The sequence below is a fragment of the Condylostylus longicornis genome, unplaced genomic scaffold, assembly GCF_029603195.1.
Source record: "Condylostylus longicornis isolate FDR11 unplaced genomic scaffold, ASM2960319v2 ptg000005l, whole genome shotgun sequence".
NCBI lineage: Eukaryota > Metazoa > Arthropoda > Insecta > Diptera > Dolichopodidae > Condylostylus > Condylostylus longicornis.
Genome location: NW_026577974.1, coordinates 3,853,646 through 3,872,281, shown reverse-complemented (window position 1 = coordinate 3,872,281; position 18,636 = coordinate 3,853,646). Strand labels below are relative to the sequence as shown.

The 18,636-nt window shown below is 30.7% G+C and overlaps 1 protein-coding gene across 2 annotated transcripts in view; it reads left to right on the top strand.

Moving 5' to 3' along the window:
• LOC129616312 (uncharacterized) overlaps positions 1–16,283 on the top strand; it is a 96,399-nt gene extending 80,116 nt beyond the window's left edge. Inside the window, exons 5-17 of one of the 2 annotated variants that reach the window (XM_055531926.1) lie at positions 1,654–3,084; positions 3,155–3,357; positions 3,414–4,904; positions 4,961–9,316; positions 9,380–10,342; positions 10,401–10,613; positions 10,702–10,864; positions 10,955–11,083; positions 11,474–11,566; positions 12,486–13,314; positions 13,391–13,949; positions 14,020–14,144; positions 14,703–16,283. In XM_055531926.1, the coding sequence (XP_055387901.1) occupies positions 1,654–3,084; positions 3,155–3,357; positions 3,414–4,904; positions 4,961–9,316; positions 9,380–10,342; positions 10,401–10,613; positions 10,702–10,864; positions 10,955–11,083; positions 11,474–11,566; positions 12,486–13,314; positions 13,391–13,949; positions 14,020–14,144 (10,555 nt within the window). In that variant the 3' untranslated portion in view covers positions 14,703–16,283. The remainder of the gene's footprint in view (positions 1–1,653; positions 3,085–3,154; positions 3,358–3,413; positions 4,905–4,960; positions 9,317–9,379; positions 10,343–10,400; positions 10,614–10,701; positions 10,865–10,954; positions 11,084–11,473; positions 11,567–12,485; positions 13,315–13,390; positions 13,950–14,019; positions 14,145–14,702) is intronic. The other variant, XM_055531921.1, reaches the window with a different exon arrangement.
• The last annotated feature ends 2,353 nt before the right edge of the window (positions 16,284–18,636 follow it).

The following is an 18,636-nucleotide window of genomic DNA, read 5'->3' as shown; positions in this document are numbered from 1 at the left end:
TCTAGATGATTTTTGTTTTGTATTTTTGCCAAGTTACGCCTCTGATAGCATGATAAATGGTGTGAGTGATTACCTAAATATATTGAAAACAAAAACTTCTTCTGTATTTTAACTTGTATTGTTTGAATAAGAGAAAATATCACGCTGAGAAAAGGTTATAAAATTACAAAATTAATATAGGAATTTAATTTAATACTCAATAAATTTTAAAACCTAAATAATTGTATTTCAAACAACCAATAGCAGCACCCTAGTAGAAAGTGTTTTGAAAGCAGCTTTTTAATATTTAAATATACCCGAATACCTTAAACATATAGGTATTGTGTAAAAACAGGTGAAATTTTAAAAATAATTTATAGTGATTTTTGGATTTAATTTATGTATTAATGAAATATATTCATATTTTTAATATCAAATAAATAAAATGAATTTTATATCGTCAGATATAATATATTAGACGATTACTTAGTCTAAGCATTGAGTATAGTAAAAAAAACAGTCACTTAGTAATATTAATTTAATATTAATATGTAAAATGTTATATATAAAAAATTAAACAACCACTGCTCGGCGAATTAATAGGCAGAGTCATATAAACTAAGAATAAATTAAACAAAATCAATGCTACCATTGAGTCTAATTTAAAGCACCCTATTACTTATATTCATGCATCTCGTAGTCTATAGTATACGATGCAGAACATTGAAAAGCTTGACCAACCTTTAACAACTGGGATTCTCTCTGTAAGAAATACGACTCACTAAAATCGGGGCAACCAGGTTATTTACCACAAATGGATGGTATAAAACATTTGAGTTTTCATTTATAAACAAATAAAAATTTATTTTGATAATTAGATCCAAAAAAATTAAAAGAACCAAGGAAATTCTGCCGTTAATGTTTGTTAAGTTAATTTTAAATGCCATCCTGATCAAGTCTCTCATTTTCATTAGATAATGTTCATAGTTTGTGATTTGTTTTCAGTTTTAATGCTATTTAAATTATTAATAGTTTTAAAAAAACAAATTCCACGCAACGCTTACAATTTTTCCTGTCTATTTTTAGGTTTACCATGCTTAAATATTTTTAAATTCAAAAATCGTGACATAAGTTTATTATATTTTTTTTTAAATAATAGAAAGTAAGAAAACAAATATTAATATTTTCGCAATTAAATTTTAATAAAATTGTATCTACATTACTACACAGCTATGAAAAGAAACTCAAACCTTAATATTACACTCAAGATAATAGTTTAACACCGTAATTTAAAATACTACAACAAATGATGATGATCTCAGATTACCTGATATCTTTTCTACAAGACCCATTACATTTGGTTAATAATGTAAAAATAGGTTTAGTATGTGACTAATTATGTCCACTTCATGTGAATATATACATAGATGTATGTAGAGTCAAAATGTTGAAAATAACGTTGCCGGAAGAAAACAATTGAAGCTTAATTGTTGCCACTATTTACCAAAAACAAAAATTGCCAACAATATTCCCACAATTATAATTACGTACAGATTATGTCAGTAATTCAAAAATAAAAATTTTAACATACATAAGTAATATGTACTATTTATATATATATACAAAAGTACTACAAATTACATATTTAATTTATTTTTTAATATTATATTTCAGATATGGCGCCGATTTAGTAGCAATAGATTCATTTAATGAAAATAATATAACATTGTCGATAGCAAGAGCAAGTGATCCAAATCAACGTTTATCTGATAAATATTGGTTGGGTTTAGCATCATTAGATGATCTCAGAACAAATACATTAGAATCAGCAGCTGGTACTCTAGTCTCACAATATTCTGGATTTTGGTCACTTGAACAACCGGATCCAATGTCTGGTGAATGTGTTGCTGTTACAGTAGGACCTAAAAAACAATTATGGGAATTAGATACATGTGAAAGTTTATTACCATTTATGTGCCGTTCAATGGCCTGTCCAGTTAATTCATTTCATTGTTCGAATAGCTTATGTATAAATCAACAATTTAAATGTGATGGTAATGATGATTGCGGTGATGGTTCAGATGAAATTGATTGTCCAACACAATGCCATTTTCATATGCAATCTGGTGGTGATGTTATAGAATCACCAAATTATCCACATAAATATGGTGCTTTAAGTAAATGTAAATGGACATTAGAAGGTCCACAGGGCAGTAATATTGTATTACAATTTCAAGATTTTGATACAGAAAAAACTTTTGATACAGTACAGATTTTAGTTGGTGGAAGAACTGAAGATAAATCTGTATCGCTTGCAACATTATCTGGAAAATTAGATTTGGCTAATAATCCATATGTAACTGCTTCTAATTTTATGATTGTAAAATTCACAACTGATGGTAGTGTTGAAAGAAAAGGTTTTAGAGCAACATGGAAAACTGAACCTAAAAGTTGTGGTGGTATATTAAAAGCAACACCACAGGGTCAAGTTTTAACAAGTCCCGGATATCCAAAACAATATCCAGGTGGATTGGAATGCTTATATATTATTAAAGCTCAAACAGGACGTATTATTTCAATTGAAATACAAGACTTAGATATAACTCCAGGACGCGATTATATGCTCGTTAGAGATGGTGATAGTCCAATGAGTCGGCCAATAGCAAGATTATCTGGATCAGCTAAAGATAACGACAGAGTTGTAATATCAACTGGAAATAAATTATATTTGTATTTCAAATCCAGTATGGGTGATTCTGGTAAAGGTTTTAGCTTAAGATATACACAAGGATGTAAAGCCACAATTACTTCACGAAATGGAACTGTTTCATCTCCAGCTTTCGGTTTAGAAGATTATCCAACAAATCAGGAATGCTATTTTGTCATAAGAAATCCACAAGGTGCACCACTCTCATTAAAATTCGACAAATTCAGCGTTCATAAATCTGATCTCGTACAAGTTTACGATGGTTCATCTACGAATGGTTTAAGGCTTCATTCTGGAAATGGTTTCACGGGAACACAAGCACCTAAACTTACTTTGACTGCTTCATCGGGGGAAATGTTAATTAAATTTGTTTCTGACGCATTACATAATAGCGTAGGGTAAGTTAGAATACAAACTATTTCAGAAGTATCTCTAGTTATTTACCTATTACTTAATATATTTAAACAGGTGGTCTGCAACCTTCTCGGCTGACTGTCCAAATCTTAAGCCAGGAATGGGCGCACTTGCTTCAAGTAGAGATACGGCATTTGGTACAATTATTGTATTTACTTGTCCGATAGGGCAAGAATTTGCAACTGGAAAAAATAAAATCATCACTGAATGTCAGAAAGGTGGAAAATGGAGTGTTGACTATATACCTAAATGTCAAGGTAAATTTATATATTTTTAAAACCACATACAGATAAAACTGTATTTTTAATTTCAGAGGTTTATTGCGGTCCAGTACCACAAATAGATAATGGCTTCTCTATTGGATCCACGAATGTTACATATCGTGGTGTTGCAATGTATCAATGTTATGCTGGGTTCGCTTTTCCATCAAGTTCCCCAATTGAAAAAATTTCATGTCAACCAGATGGACGCTGGGAAAGGAAACCATCTTGTTTAGCGTCTCAATGTCCCCCTCTTCCTGAAGTTTCACATGCTAACATTACACTATTAAATGGACTTGGTCGAAGTTATGGGACAATAGTAGAATTTGATTGTAACCCTGGTTTTGAACGTATCGGTTACCCTGTTTTAATATGTATGTCGAATGGAACATGGAGTGGAGATGTACCAAAATGTGTACGGAAAAGATGCTTTAAATATCCTGAAATAGATAACGGATTTATTGTTGACTCAGCTCGTCAATATTTCTTTGGAGATGAAGCACGTGTTCAATGTTATAAGGGTTACAAACTAACAGGAAGTAACATTATCAAATGTAGCTCTGAACAAAATTTTGAAAATCCACCCAGATGTGAGGATATAAATGAATGTAGTTCAACTCAATGTGATTTGGCTTCAACTGAATGCATGAATACGCCAGGATCTTTCTTCTGTCAATGTAAAAAAGGATTCGCTCCAACTACTGAATGTCGTCCTGTTGGCGATTTAGGTTTAGCGAATGGAGGCATTCCAGATGATAGTATAATGACCTCGTTAAGTGAAGAGGGTTATACTAGCGGAATGTCAAGACTTAATTCAGCAGGGTGGTGTGGAAGTTCAGTTGAACCTGGTGCCAATTGGGTAATGGTAGATTTTAAAGCACCCACAATTTTAAGAGGATTCCGAACAATGTCTGTTCAACGTTTTGATGGAAATATTGCATTTACATCTGCAGTAAGATTACAATTCACAAACAACTTAACAGATGTGTATAAAGATTACGCAAACCCTGACGGAACCGCTGTTGAATTCAGAATTCTTGAACCAACTCTGTCTATATTAAACCTCCCAATTCCAATTGAAGCAAGGTATATCAAATTTAGAATTCAAGACTATATTGGAGCACCATGTATTCGCTTTGAAGCCATGGGATGTACTCGACTTGATTGTGTTGACATAAATGAATGTGCTAAGCAAAATGGTGGCTGCGACCAGAAATGTGTAAATTCACCAGGAAGTTACGGTTGTTCCTGTAACACTGGTTTTCAATTGTTTACGGCAAATGGAACCGCAGGCTTCAATATTGAGAAGTCAGAAACTGGAGGTCATGAGGCTGATACTTTAAGGTTAAATAAATCTTGTGTGCCCGTAATGTGTCCAGCTCTAACTGCTCCAGAAAACGGAAAGTTTTTAACAAATAAAGCTCAACATCATTTCGGAGAAGTTGTACACTTCCACTGTGACTTCGGATATGTTTTATCTGGAAGTGCTTCCTTGCTGTGCCTTTCAAGTGGTCAATGGAATGGAACAGTTCCTGAATGCCATTGTAAATATAATTTTTAATATTGATTATCATGACTTTAAATTTTAATTGTTTTTTAGATGCAAAATGTGTTTCTCTTGTTGATGAAAAGAATGAAGGTTTGATGGTAGTCAGACCAGACCCAGATAGTGTATTGGTACCATTCAGAGATAATGTTACTTTAACATGCAATAATCCAGGAAGGTACTTACGCGGAACCGCATCATCTGGCTTTAGGCAGTGTGTATATGATCCAAAACCAGGTTTACCGGACTATTGGTTATCGGGTTTAAAACCATCATGTCCCCGCGTTGACTGTCATTTACCAATGCCAACACCAGGAGCTGAATACGGCCAATATGTTGACACGCGGTACCAGAGCTCATTTTTCTTTGGTTGTCAAAACACTTTCAAGTTAGCTGGACAAACATCAAAGCACGATAACGTTGTACGCTGTCAAGGTAACGGAATATGGGATTTCGGTGATCTACGTTGCGAAGGCCCTGTTTGTGAAGATCCTGGACGTCCAAGTGATGGTATTCAAATTTCGAGGAGTTATGAGCAGGGTTCCGAAGTTTACTTTGGTTGTCAACGCCCTGGCTATATTTTGATTAACCCTCGACCAATTACCTGTATAAGAGAACCAGAGTGTAAGGTTATTAAACCTTTAGGCTTAACATCTGGAAAAATCCCTGACTCGGCAATCAATGCTACATCTGAAAGACCAAATTATGAAGCCAAAAATATTCGATTAAATTCTGTAACAGGCTGGTGTGGAAAACAAGAAGCTTTTACTTATGTTAGTGTTGATTTAGGTCAAGTATATCGGGTTAAAGCCATTTTGGTGAAAGGTGTTGTAACAAACGATATAGTCGGACGCCCCACCGAAATTCGATTTTTCTATAAACAAGCTGAAAACGAAAATTATGTTGTTTATTTCCCTAATTTCAATTTAACAATGAGAGATCCTGGAAACTACGGCGAATTAGCGATGATAACTTTGCCAAAATATGTCCAAGCAAGATTTGTCATATTGGGAATTGTTAGTTACATGGACAATGCTTGTCTGAAATTTGAATTAATGGGCTGCGAAGAGCCAAAGAATGAACCACTTTTGGGTTATGATTATGGGTATTCACCTTGTGTTGATAATGAACCACCAGTGTTCCAAAATTGTCCTCAACAGCCAATTGTAGTAAAACGCGATGAAAATGGAGCTGTAATGCCTGTTAATTTCACTGAACCGACCGCTATCGACAATTCAGGATCCATTGCTCGTTTAGAAGTTAAACCACAAAACTTTAAGACTCCGTCGTATATTTTCAAAAATACAGTTGTTAAATATGTTGCTTTTGATTATGATGGAAATGTTGCTATTTGTGAAATAAATATTACTGTACCTGATGTCACCCCTCCACTGCTAAGTTGTCCTCAAAGCTATGTAATCGAACTAGTGGATAAACAAGATAGCTATAGTGTGAATTTTAATGAATCACGAAAGCGAGTTAAGGCATCTGATGAATCTGGTGATGTTAAGCTCACATTTGTTCCTGATAAAGCAATTATACCAATTGGTGGTTTCGAAAACGTAACCGTTGTTGCAACTGACAAACACAACAACAAAGCTATGTGTCATTTCCAAGTATCAGTTCAAGCAACACCATGTGTTGATTGGGAATTGCAGCCTCCTGCCAACGGAGCTATAAATTGTTTGCCAGGTGACCGTGGTGTAGAATGTATAGCAACTTGCAAACCAGGATTCAGATTTACAGATGGAGACCCAATTAAGCAATTTTCATGTGAGACATCTAGACTTTGGAGGCCAACATCAGTAGTTCCAGATTGCGTTTCAGAAAATACTCAACAAGCAGATTATCAAGTAACAGCTACTGTAATTTATAGAGCAAATGGCGCCGTAGCTCAAGCTTGTCTAAGTCAATACCAAGATTTGCTTGCACAATATTATGGAGGTCTTAATAATATTTTGTCGCAACGTTGCTCCGCTGTGAACGTAAACATGAATGTATCATTTATAAGATCTGTTCCTACTTTATTGGAAGAAAATGTAGTTAAAATGGACTTCATTATGTCTGTGTTACCAGCAATCCGACAACCTCAACTGTATGATCTCTGCGGGTCTACATTAAACTTAATTTTCGATCTCAGTGTACCTTATGCGAGCGCAGTAATTGAAAACTTGTTAAATATTTCCAATATTGGTAACCAATGCCCACCGTTACGCGCTCTAAAAAGTTCAATTGGCCGTGGTTTCACATGTTCTGTTGGTGAAGTTCTAAATATGGATACGAATGACGTACCAAGATGTTTACATTGTCCAGCTGGCACTTATGCTGGATCTGGTCAAAGTATTTGCACATATTGTCCAAGGGGATTTTTCCAAAATCGAGAACGGCAAGGATCATGTATGAGATGTCCAACTGGTACATACACAAGAGAAGAGGGATCGAAATCGATCTTAGATTGTATTCCTGTTTGTGGATATGGAACTTATTCGCCAACTGGTCTTGTGCCTTGTTTGGAGTGTCCACGAAATTCATTTACATCTCACCCACCAACAGATGGTTATAAAGATTGCCAAGCATGTCCAAGTAACACATTCACTTTCCAACCAGCAGCACCTGGAAAAGCTTACTGTCGGCAAAAATGTGCTGCAGGTCAGTATTCATCTACTGGACTCGCACCATGCTCACCATGCCCACAAAACTATTATCAGAGTATTGTTGGATCCCAAACTTGCAACGAGTGCCCTTCAAATATGAAAACTGATGGACCTGGAGCCGTTGGTCGAGAAGAGTGTAAACCAGTTGTATGTGGGGAAAACGCTTGTCAACATGGCGGTTTATGTGTTCCAATGGGTCACGGTATTCAATGTTTCTGCCCCGCAGGTTTTTCAGGAAGACGTTGTGAGATTGACATAGATGAATGTGCATCACAACCATGCTATAATGGTGGCACGTGTACAGATTTACCTCAAGGTTACAGATGCGAATGCCCATTAGGTTACTCTGGAATAAATTGTCAGGAGGAGAAGAGTGATTGCAGAAACGATACATGTCCAGCTAGAGCAATGTGCAAAAATGAACCTGGATACAATAATCATACGTGTCTTTGTAGAAGTGGGTACACTGGTGTAGATTGTGATATAACTATTGATCCTTGTGAAGCCAATGGCAATCCATGCAACAATGGAGCTTCTTGTATAGCTTTACAACAAGGAAGATACAAATGTGATTGTTTACCAGGTTGGGAAGGTATTCATTGCGAGAAAAATATAAATGATTGTGAAGAAAATCCATGTCTATTGGGTGCTAATTGTACTGATCTCGTGAACGACTTCGCTTGTAGCTGTCCACCTGGTTTCACGGGTAAACGTTGCCACGAAAAAATAGATTTATGCCTAGCCGAACCATGTAAACATGGAATTTGTGTGGACAGATTATTTGATCATGAATGTGTGTGTCATCCAGGTTGGAGTGGATCTTCTTGCGATATTAATATCGATGATTGCGCAAATGATCCTTGCAGAAATGAAGGAACTTGTGTTGATTTAGTGGATGGTTATACTTGCATGTGTGAGCCTGGATTTACTGGCAAAAATTGTCAAAATCCTATCGATGATTGTGAGTCTAACCCTTGTCAAAACGGTGCTACCTGTCAAGATCAATTAGATGGTTTCGTCTGCAAATGCCGTCCTGGTTTTGTAGGTTTGCAATGTGAAGCTGAAATAGATGAATGTTTAAGTGATCCTTGTAATCCTGTTGGTACAGAAAGGTGTTTGGACTTGGACAATAAATTTGAATGTGTATGCCGTGACGGTTTTACTGGATCTCTATGTGAAACAGATATAGACGACTGCGAAACTTTCCCATGTATGAATAATGGCAAATGTCGGGACAGAATTGGTGGTTATGAGTGTATTTGTCCCGAAGGCTGGACTGGAGAAAGATGTGAGGATCAAATAAAGACATGTCCATTGCAGAAACCTTGCCAAAATGATGCAAAATGTATTGACCTCTTCGAAGATTACTTCTGCGTGTGCCCAAGTGGTACAGATGGTAAAAATTGTGAAACAGCTCCTGAAAGATGTATAGGCAATCCTTGTATGCATGGTGGAAAATGTCAAGATTTTGGTTCTGGATTAAATTGCTCTTGCCCGGAAGATTATACAGGCATAGGATGTCAATATGAATTTGATGCATGTGATGCTGGAGTATGTCAAAATGGAGCTGCTTGTATTGATAACGGCACTGGATATACTTGTATTTGTCCAGAAGGGTATACTGGCAAAAATTGTGAATTGGATATTATTGACTGTAAAGACAATTCGTGTCCTTTAGGCGCTCAATGTATTGATTTAACAAACGGATTCTATTGCCAATGCCCATTCAATTTCACTGGAGATGATTGCAGAAAAAGTATGCATTCGTTATAACGATAATTTAAATTTTATTAAAAAAAAAAAAACATTTTTTTTTCAGCAATGCAAGTGGATTATGATTTATACTTTAGCGATCCTACTAGATCGACTGCAGCTCAAGTTGTTCCTTTCTTAACTGGGGAAAGCGGAAGTTTAACAATAGCTATGTGGGTGCAATTCGCTCAAAAAGATGATTCTGGAATATTTTTCACACTATACGGTGTTGATTCGCCACATGTAGCTAATAATAGAAGATTACTGTTGCAAGCTCATTCAAGCGGCGTGCAAGTTTCTTTGTTCCCAGACATTCAAGATGCTTTCTTGTCATTTAGAGAATATACAACAGTGAATGATGGTCAATGGCATCATATTGCTATTTTATGGGATGGTATGACAGGACAATTGCAACTCATCACTGAAGGTTTGATCGCTAGCAAGACGGAATATGGTGGAGGAAGAAATCTTCCTAAATATGCCTGGGCAGTTTTAGGAAGACCACAACCAGAAGAATCCACTGCAAGTGCAACTTACGCTGAAGCTGGCTTCCAAGGAAAAATTACTAAAGCTCAAATTTGGGGAAGAGCACTTGATGTAACTTCAGAAATACAAAAGCAAGTAAGAGATTGCCGAAGCGAACCAGTTCTATATCGTGGATTAACTCTTAATTGGGCTGGATATGAAATTACGTCTGGAGGTGTAGAACGTTCGGTACCTTCAATGTGCGGTCAGAGAAGATGTCCTTCTGGATATACTGGTCCTAATTGTCAGGAATTAGAAGTAGACAAGGAAGCACCAAGAGTTGAACATTGCCCAGGTGACTTGTGGGTAATTGCAAAGAATGGTTCTGCTGTTGTTTCATGGGACGAGCCACATTTCAGTGATAATATAGGTATTGTCAAAATAATAGAACGCAATGGGCATCGTCCTGGTCAAACCTTAATGTGGGGATCGTATGAAATAACTTATGTTGCATTTGATGCAGCTGGCAATAGCGCAACATGCAGTTTCAAAGTTTCGCTGCTTTGTATGTTTTCTAAATAACCAGAATTTGTGCGATATTTTAATTTTATTATATTTTTTAGCTGATTTCTGCCCGCAGCCATCCGATCCAGTTGGAGGTTCTCAAGTATGTAAGGACTGGGGTGCTGGTGGACAATTTAAGGTTTGTGAAATTGCATGTCAACCTGGTCTAAGATTCTCAGAACCAGTTCCTGAATTTTATACTTGTGGTGCTGAAGGCTTTTGGAGACCAACTCTTGAACCGGCAATGTCATTAGTATATCCAGCGTGCTCGCGTAAGTGCAATGAATTTTTTTTTTTTCTGATATAGTGAATATGTAAATACTTTTAAACAAATGATTTTATTTAATTTGCACAATGCAGCATCGAAACCGGCCCAAAGAGTATTTAGAATAAAAATGCTCTTCCCATCAGATGTACTATGTAACAGAGCTGGTCAAGGTGTTCTTAGACAAAAAGTTACTAATGCTGTCAATTCACTGAATAGAGATTGGAACTTCTGTTCGTATTCAGTAGAAGGATCAAGGTTAGTGTAAAATATGTATACAAAAAATGAAAATTCAACCAATTTAAAATGAAAAATTACTAAAACTTATGTATGTATTATCACTTTTAGAGAATGCAAAGATCTTCAAATCGATGTTAAATGCGACCATTATAAAGGTGGATTAGCTAACCGGGTTCGAAGACAATCCGATGATGATGGCGGTACCTATGTTTTGGACGCTCTTGTTCCAGTAGAAAAGTAAGCTCTTAATATTTGAAATTGAAATTTGAAATGAAAACTTGTATATTCTACCTAGGTTAACTAAAATTCCTTAAGGTAGAACTGTACATTATTCAAATGTAAAATTAAAATATAGAAACCCAAAAAGCAAAGTACTGATATAAATAATAAAATTTTCCGAATGATTTTCTTTTTTGAGTTTTAAACTAAAGTGCACTTTTGCTTGATATTTCCGTCCAATAGTGGTTTATATTACTTTTTTTTTATCATTATATAATAAGAATTTTTTCAATACAATATTATAATTTCTACAAAGCACACAACATAAAATTGAAAAATATTCCGATTACAAGAAATATAGAATCTTTATATAAAGCAATCTTTCCCCTTAAATTCCTTAAATTCTAGAAATCTTGATACTGATGAAGATGCCAGAGGTCGTCAAGGTAGACAACAAGGTGGAGATACTTATACATTGGAGATTGCTTTCCCAGCAGTCAAGTACGTTTAAAAAATAAACAAAAAAAAAACTACAAACTACAATAGAATATTCTAGAGTTTTAATCGCTTTTATGTAGTGCCGGGAGTAAAACTCAAATTGCATTGTCTCATTTTTTATATAGTCTTTGTATTTTAAATAATTTTTTTAATGTTTTGTAAATAAAAAGTGGACCTTTACATAATTATTATTAAAGGCTAGTTGTACAAAAAAATTTAAAAACATAACGTAGACTAAAAATCCAGGGTATCATCCATTAATAACAAAAAAAAATCATTGCATATCGTTGAATATTTTGCTTGCATATTTTTAAAGGTATTAACCAGTTATTAACCAGTACATAATTGAAAATTTCAAAGTACATAGAAGGTAATCTTGAACCAAAAACAAAACATTATACTTATAAAATAGTCACCATACAAAAGAGTAACGTTGTGGCTAAAAATAACCTATAAATCCAATGTCGATAACCTAAGAACTTTTTTATATGGTATCCAAATTTAAAGTCTAAGAAAATGAATTAAATATCTGCTTTTGTAAATATCAATTTCAGCTAAAATGTAATAAATTTTACAAGCGCATAAATTGTTGGTTTTGGTAATATTAATTTGGTATTAGATTTGTAAATATATCGATAGTTATATAACACATTTTATTTAATATTTACTTGTAAAATTTACTGAAAACGAAGCACAATAATATTCGCTCACATTAAATTTTAATTATAATAATATTTCTAACTCATGGTTTATCATCAAAAAATTCATTTTGCCTACCGCATAACAAAAATAAAAACCATTTCAGAAAAATTGCTAACAAGTACAACAACAAATTATAACAAGTTTTATAATTAATTTAAAAATTTTAATATTAACCCCCACATTTTCTTTATTATTTTTTTTCAAAATTATGAAAAAATAGTGATCCTGTATTACATTCATCAACTGGAGAACGTTCTGATGTTAAATCACTATTACAAAAATTAATTTTAGAAGAAGATCAATTCGCTGTCGAAGATATTTTACCAAATACTGTACCTGATCCATCCTCACTTATTCTGACATCAGAATATGCTTGCCCAGCTGGTCAAGTTGTTATGGTACCAGATTGTGTTCCATGTTCAATCGGTACATATTATGATTCTAGTAACAAGACATGTTCACCATGCCCTCGTGGAACATATCAACCACAACCTGGTCAATTACAATGTATTAAATGTTCAAAAATATCTGGAAGAGTTGGTGTTACAGCAGCACCAGGTGCAAGACAAATTGAAGAATGTAAAGAACGTTGTGTTCCTGGTAAATTCTTTGATCTTGATAGCGGTGAATGTAAACCATGTGGACATGGTTTCTATCAACCAAATGAAGGTTCATTTAGCTGTGAAATTTGTGGTTTAGGACAAACAACAAGATCAATAGAAGCTACATCACAACAAGAATGTAGAGATGAATGTACATCAGGTATGCAACTTGGATCCGATGGTAAATGTGAACCATGCCCTAGAGGTACGTACAGATTACAAGGCGTTCAACCAGCTTGTCAAGCATGTCCTTTGGGTCGAACAACACCAAAAGTTGGTGCATCTACAATTGATGAATGCACTTTACCAGTTTGTACACCTGGTTCATATTTGAATGGTACAATTAATCAATGTATTGAATGTCGCAAAGGCTATTATCAATCGGAATCTCAACAAACAAGTTGTATTGCATGTCCACCAAATCATAGTACAAAGAATACTGGAGCGGTAAGTTAAATATTAAATTGAAAATTAAGGAATTTTGAAATATAAAACATTCAATTTCATTTATTGTATTATGCAGACAAGTAAACAAGAATGTACGAATCCATGCGAACATATTGCCGAAGGCCAACAACATTGTGATCCAAATGCATATTGTATTCTTGTACCAGAAACATCAGATTTTAAATGTGAATGTAAACCTGGATTTAATGGTACTGGTATGGATTGTATTGATGTATGCGATGGTTATTGCGAAAATTCTGGAACATGTGTTAAAGATATTAAAGGAGTACCATCATGTAGATGTATCGGTTCATTTACTGGACCACATTGCGCTGAAAGATCTGAATTTGCATATATTGCTGGTGGAATTGCTGGAGCCGTTATATTTATTATTGTAATTGTTTTATTAATATGGATGATTTGTGTTAGATCATCAAAAAGAAAAGATCCAAAAAAAATGTTAACACCAGCTATTGATCAAACTGGATCACAAGTTAATTTCTATTATGGAGCACATACACCATATGCAGAATCTATAGCACCATCACATCACAGTACATATGCACATTATTATGATGATGAAGAAGACGGTTGGGAAATGCCAAATTTTTATAATGACGCATATATGAAAGATGGTATTATTGAATTTTTTTTTTTACATATGTATTTCCATAATTAAAATTTGTATAATTTTTTCATTTTCAGGAGGAATTCATAGTGCAAAAATGAGTACATTAGCGAGGTCGAATGCTTCGCTTTATGGAACTAAAGAAGACTTATATGATCGACTGAAACGACACGCTTATACTGGAAAGAAAGGTGAGTTATAGGTAAATTTCATATTTTTGTATGTATGTGTTAACATTATGAAATAGCAGAAATAATAAAAAAATTTTAATTTATTTTAATTTCTATTATATTATAACATTGAATTAATCTAAAAGAAGTAATTAACTTGTAAATTAGGTGATTCAGCAATTAAAATCATATTGCTGAATAAGTCGAATAAGATTATTTTCAAATATTTTCTTATTTTTTTTTTTAATTTTACACAACTCTACCCTTGAATCGGTCTATCAAAATGTGGATTTAAATTAACTTAGTTTATTTTCAAATTTAATCAAACTTTAAATGCGTGTTATTTTATTACATAATAAAGAAATAGCAAACTTTACTACAATTAAATATTTTTAATATTATAAGATTATTTAAATAAACTTTTAAGCATAATTAACAATAAAAATGGAATATTTTTTTTTTACTAATTTCTATTCTTATTTATTTCTGCTAAATTAAATTTATTAACTCTTTAATTTTATTTTAAATAATTTCTTAATTTATTCTCTTTTCTAAATAAAATTATTAATTTTTATTTTTTACAATTTTAGAAAAAAGTGACAGTGATAGTGAAGTTCAATAAATTTTGTAAAAATTAAAAAAAAAAAACAGGATAATCAAATAAATAATATTATATAATTATTATTATTTTGAAGAAAAGAAAAAAATTTAAATAAAAATGTAAATTTTTTTTTTATATAATTCACAATAAACGAGTATTCATTTTTATATTAAATAAAATTTGAAGAAGAAAAATAGCAATTAAATAAATTAAAATGAAAAATTGTTAAAAATATAAAAATGAATATTAACTTTGTAATTCATTCAAAGCATTCAAAATGTCTGGTCATTAAAAACATTGTTATTTTAAAAAATAAAACTTTCTATATAAAATCTTTCTATTTTTCTTTCATATTTTTATTTTCTTTTGTAAAATTCATAATAATTTTTTCATACAATTTTTGTTTTTATATTTTATTTTTTTAAATTATTATAAAACAACTTTGAACTAAAATGAATTTTAACTAAAAAAACTGCCTTTTTTTTGATATTATATACATGTATATATTTATATATACTCTTAAATACTTTTGTATGCATATTATATAATATTATTACTCTATTATATTATTCATTATAATTTTTTTAATTTAATTATCTTTAATTTTAAATACTCAAAACAAAAAATATTAAAGAAAATTTTGATATATTAAAACATATTATTATAGTTGAAACATTGTAGAGCATCAGATTTAATAATTAATTTAAAAATTTAAAAAGAACATATGAAAATACATAAAAAAAAATCAAATACATTATAGATAAATTCAATTATAATTATAAATAAATGTTGTAATTACCAAAGTTGGTTTAGAAGATGTTTTAAGAAAAATAGGAGTTTTTTTTTTAATTTTTTATTAAATTAAAATTTTGTTGTTAAGTAAATTTTATTGATAAAATTCCATTTACTTTTAAGTTGTAAAAACAAATTCATTAGCGAAAAGCAGGTCCGTATTGCACTTACCACTGCTTACTTTTTTTTGCAATCAATAATTCAAAAAATTTGCAAAGCTTCTGTTGCACAAAGAGTCCGAGCACTAATGAAATGACTTTTTAAAAAAAAAAATTAGGAAGTAAGACTGGTTGGTGCAATACGGCCCAGGTCACATTGTAAAAACTAATTGGTTTTAAGAAAACATTGTAACATTTAAAAAATATAAAAAAAAGTATCAAATCGTCTAATTCAAAATTTTTTCAAAAAATTCTTAAAATAGATAGTCTATTAAAAATTATATTATTGACTTAAAATAATGCAAAAATTTTCAAAATTATTTGAAATTTTTCAAATTGGAACATTAAAAAAAAAAACGTATTAAACAAAAAAAAACTCTTATTTTTCAAATGAAAAAAGAAAAATTTAAAAAAAAAAAATTAATAATTTATAAAAATTGTTTTTTTTTTTTTATATACATTGCTATTAATGTACATTTTTTCAAAAATATATATGTATATAAATATACATAAATATTATTATTTACACATACTATACAATTCACGCATTAAATAAATTATTTATTTTAATTTAATTATATAATAAAATTTTATATAATTATTTTAAAATAAGATAAACAAGGCATTCTGTATAAAAGCGCTTTATGCTTTTGACAAAAAAAAAAAAAAAATTACAAAAAAAAAAAAACAGAAGGTTCTAACAAAATATTTTAGTTTCATATTATAATATAAAATTAAATTAATAAAATATAAAATAAATATATAATTTAAATGTATAAAACAAAAAAAAAAAAAAGAATTATAGTATATAAGTTCTTCAACACTAAAAATAAAAAATAGAAAAAATAAAAATATAAAAAAAAAAATTACAGATAAATTTAAAATTAATTTTTAATGTAGGGAATTTTTTTTTTTTAAATAAGAAAATAAAAAATTAATTATATGCATTTTAAAAATTTAATTTATATAAAATTGAAAAATTTAATTAAATTTACAAGATAAAATTAAAAAGGGCAATTTTACATTACATTCGTTTTTCTCCACTTTCTTGAAAAAAAAATTTACAATTTCCCTTTTAGTCCAGTATGGGAAAGAAAAAATTTTTGGAAAAATTTCATACAAACGAAACGTTTTTCTTTTCTTCTTTTTTTTTTTTTGTTGAATGTAGGTATGTGTTTTTTGAAGGTTTGTATGAAATTCTTCTGATATTTTTTTTTTTCAAAACACAAATTAAAATTAAATTTACCTTTTTTGTTTTCCGAATTAAAAAAGAAATTGTTAATTTAAATTTAATTTTAAAAATAAAATAGAAATAAAAACAATAAATAAAAAAAAAATTAAAAAATTATTTAAAAGAGCAAATTATGATAAAAAAAAAATTAAAAATGAAACTCTTATGCAATAATAAAAATATAAATATTAAATAATAGTTATTATTATTGATTTTATAAATTCGTTATTAGTTTTCTCTGATAAAAACAAAAAAAAAAAAAGAAAAATAAAAATAAATAAAATATTTTTTATAAAATAAAAATTTTTAGTGTTTTTATTTTAGGTAAGGATTTTTAATACAATCGGCACTTTTTCAAAATACCTAAATTTTGCTTATTATATTGTGCTTGGTGTAACTATAGTGTAACAATTATATAATATATATCATGATTTTTTATCAATTGTTTAAAATAATATCTAAAAATTGGCATACTTAGTCGAGGTTAAAGTAGAGATTAAATTGTTGAATAATAATTAGAAACAATTTTAAGCTTACGATGATCGAAAACCGTTGAATTTGTAAGAAAAAAATAATTTACTTAGTTTTTTAATTAAATTTCTACTTTTCTTTAGTAATCTTAAAACATTGGGGGTTTTCGTTTATCCACGCTGCGCTGAAAGTTCTACATTAGAACAAAAAATTTCTAAGTCGCAGCGTAAAACAGTATGCAAAAACTTTGCTAAGTTTTTTTTGTTTACGCAATCTACAAATTCTAAAACTTCTAAATAATCAGTCGTTCGAAAATAACAGAAATGACATTGAATATGAAATTGTATCCCCATATTTTTTGCCTTTCAATTCATTGCAAAATAAGGAAATTTTAACAAGACTTAAAGAAAACTTATTTTAATAACCCTTCAATATTTGAATCTGCCATTTTGAAATCTAAAAAAAAGAAACTTCATGAGGAAGCGACAAAATTTACACTATAGAAGTTTGCGCTACTTTTCTAACATTTCTTTATTCCAGATTTAATTGCAGATGATTCTGAAAGCATTTTATTGTAGTCAGTATTTCCGAACGATCTATAATTTCAGTATATGTAGCGTCAATTTTCGAACGTGCTAGAAGTTAGAACTATTCTAGAACTGAATAAATGAAAACCCCCAATGCTTTTGTATTTATGGTAGTACATGTTTTTTTTGAAGAATTTTTCAATATTAAATGTAAATATTTTAAAGTTATTAGCCTAAATATATGCAATTTTTTAATACTATGATTTGCTGAATACAAAAAAATACAATAAAATACTACCTACATACCTAAATAAAATATAATATACAGGAATTGCTTAATTTATTATTAACATTATTAATATTACAAAGCTTTCCGGAATCCCGCATATACCTCAAAAGATGAAAAACTTTATAAAGCTCTATAAATAATATAATATTTGCATTATAACTACTGTGGTAATGATAACAAAAGTAACTGATTTGCATAAAGTTTTAATTTTATACGATTTTAATATAGCATTATTATAACTTTATTATATTAAAATTTTAATCGTGAGAATTCACGTAGAGCTTAAACACGCTAATCTAATTAAATTTGTTATACATAAATCTTGATAAACTTATGAAAAAAAACGATGAAGTGAAATATATAATTCAATTTTGCGGAATGCAATTAATTAATCATCTAATTAATAGTTTTCAAGCGTCATTTACAATTTATAATATATAAGTATACCTATATAT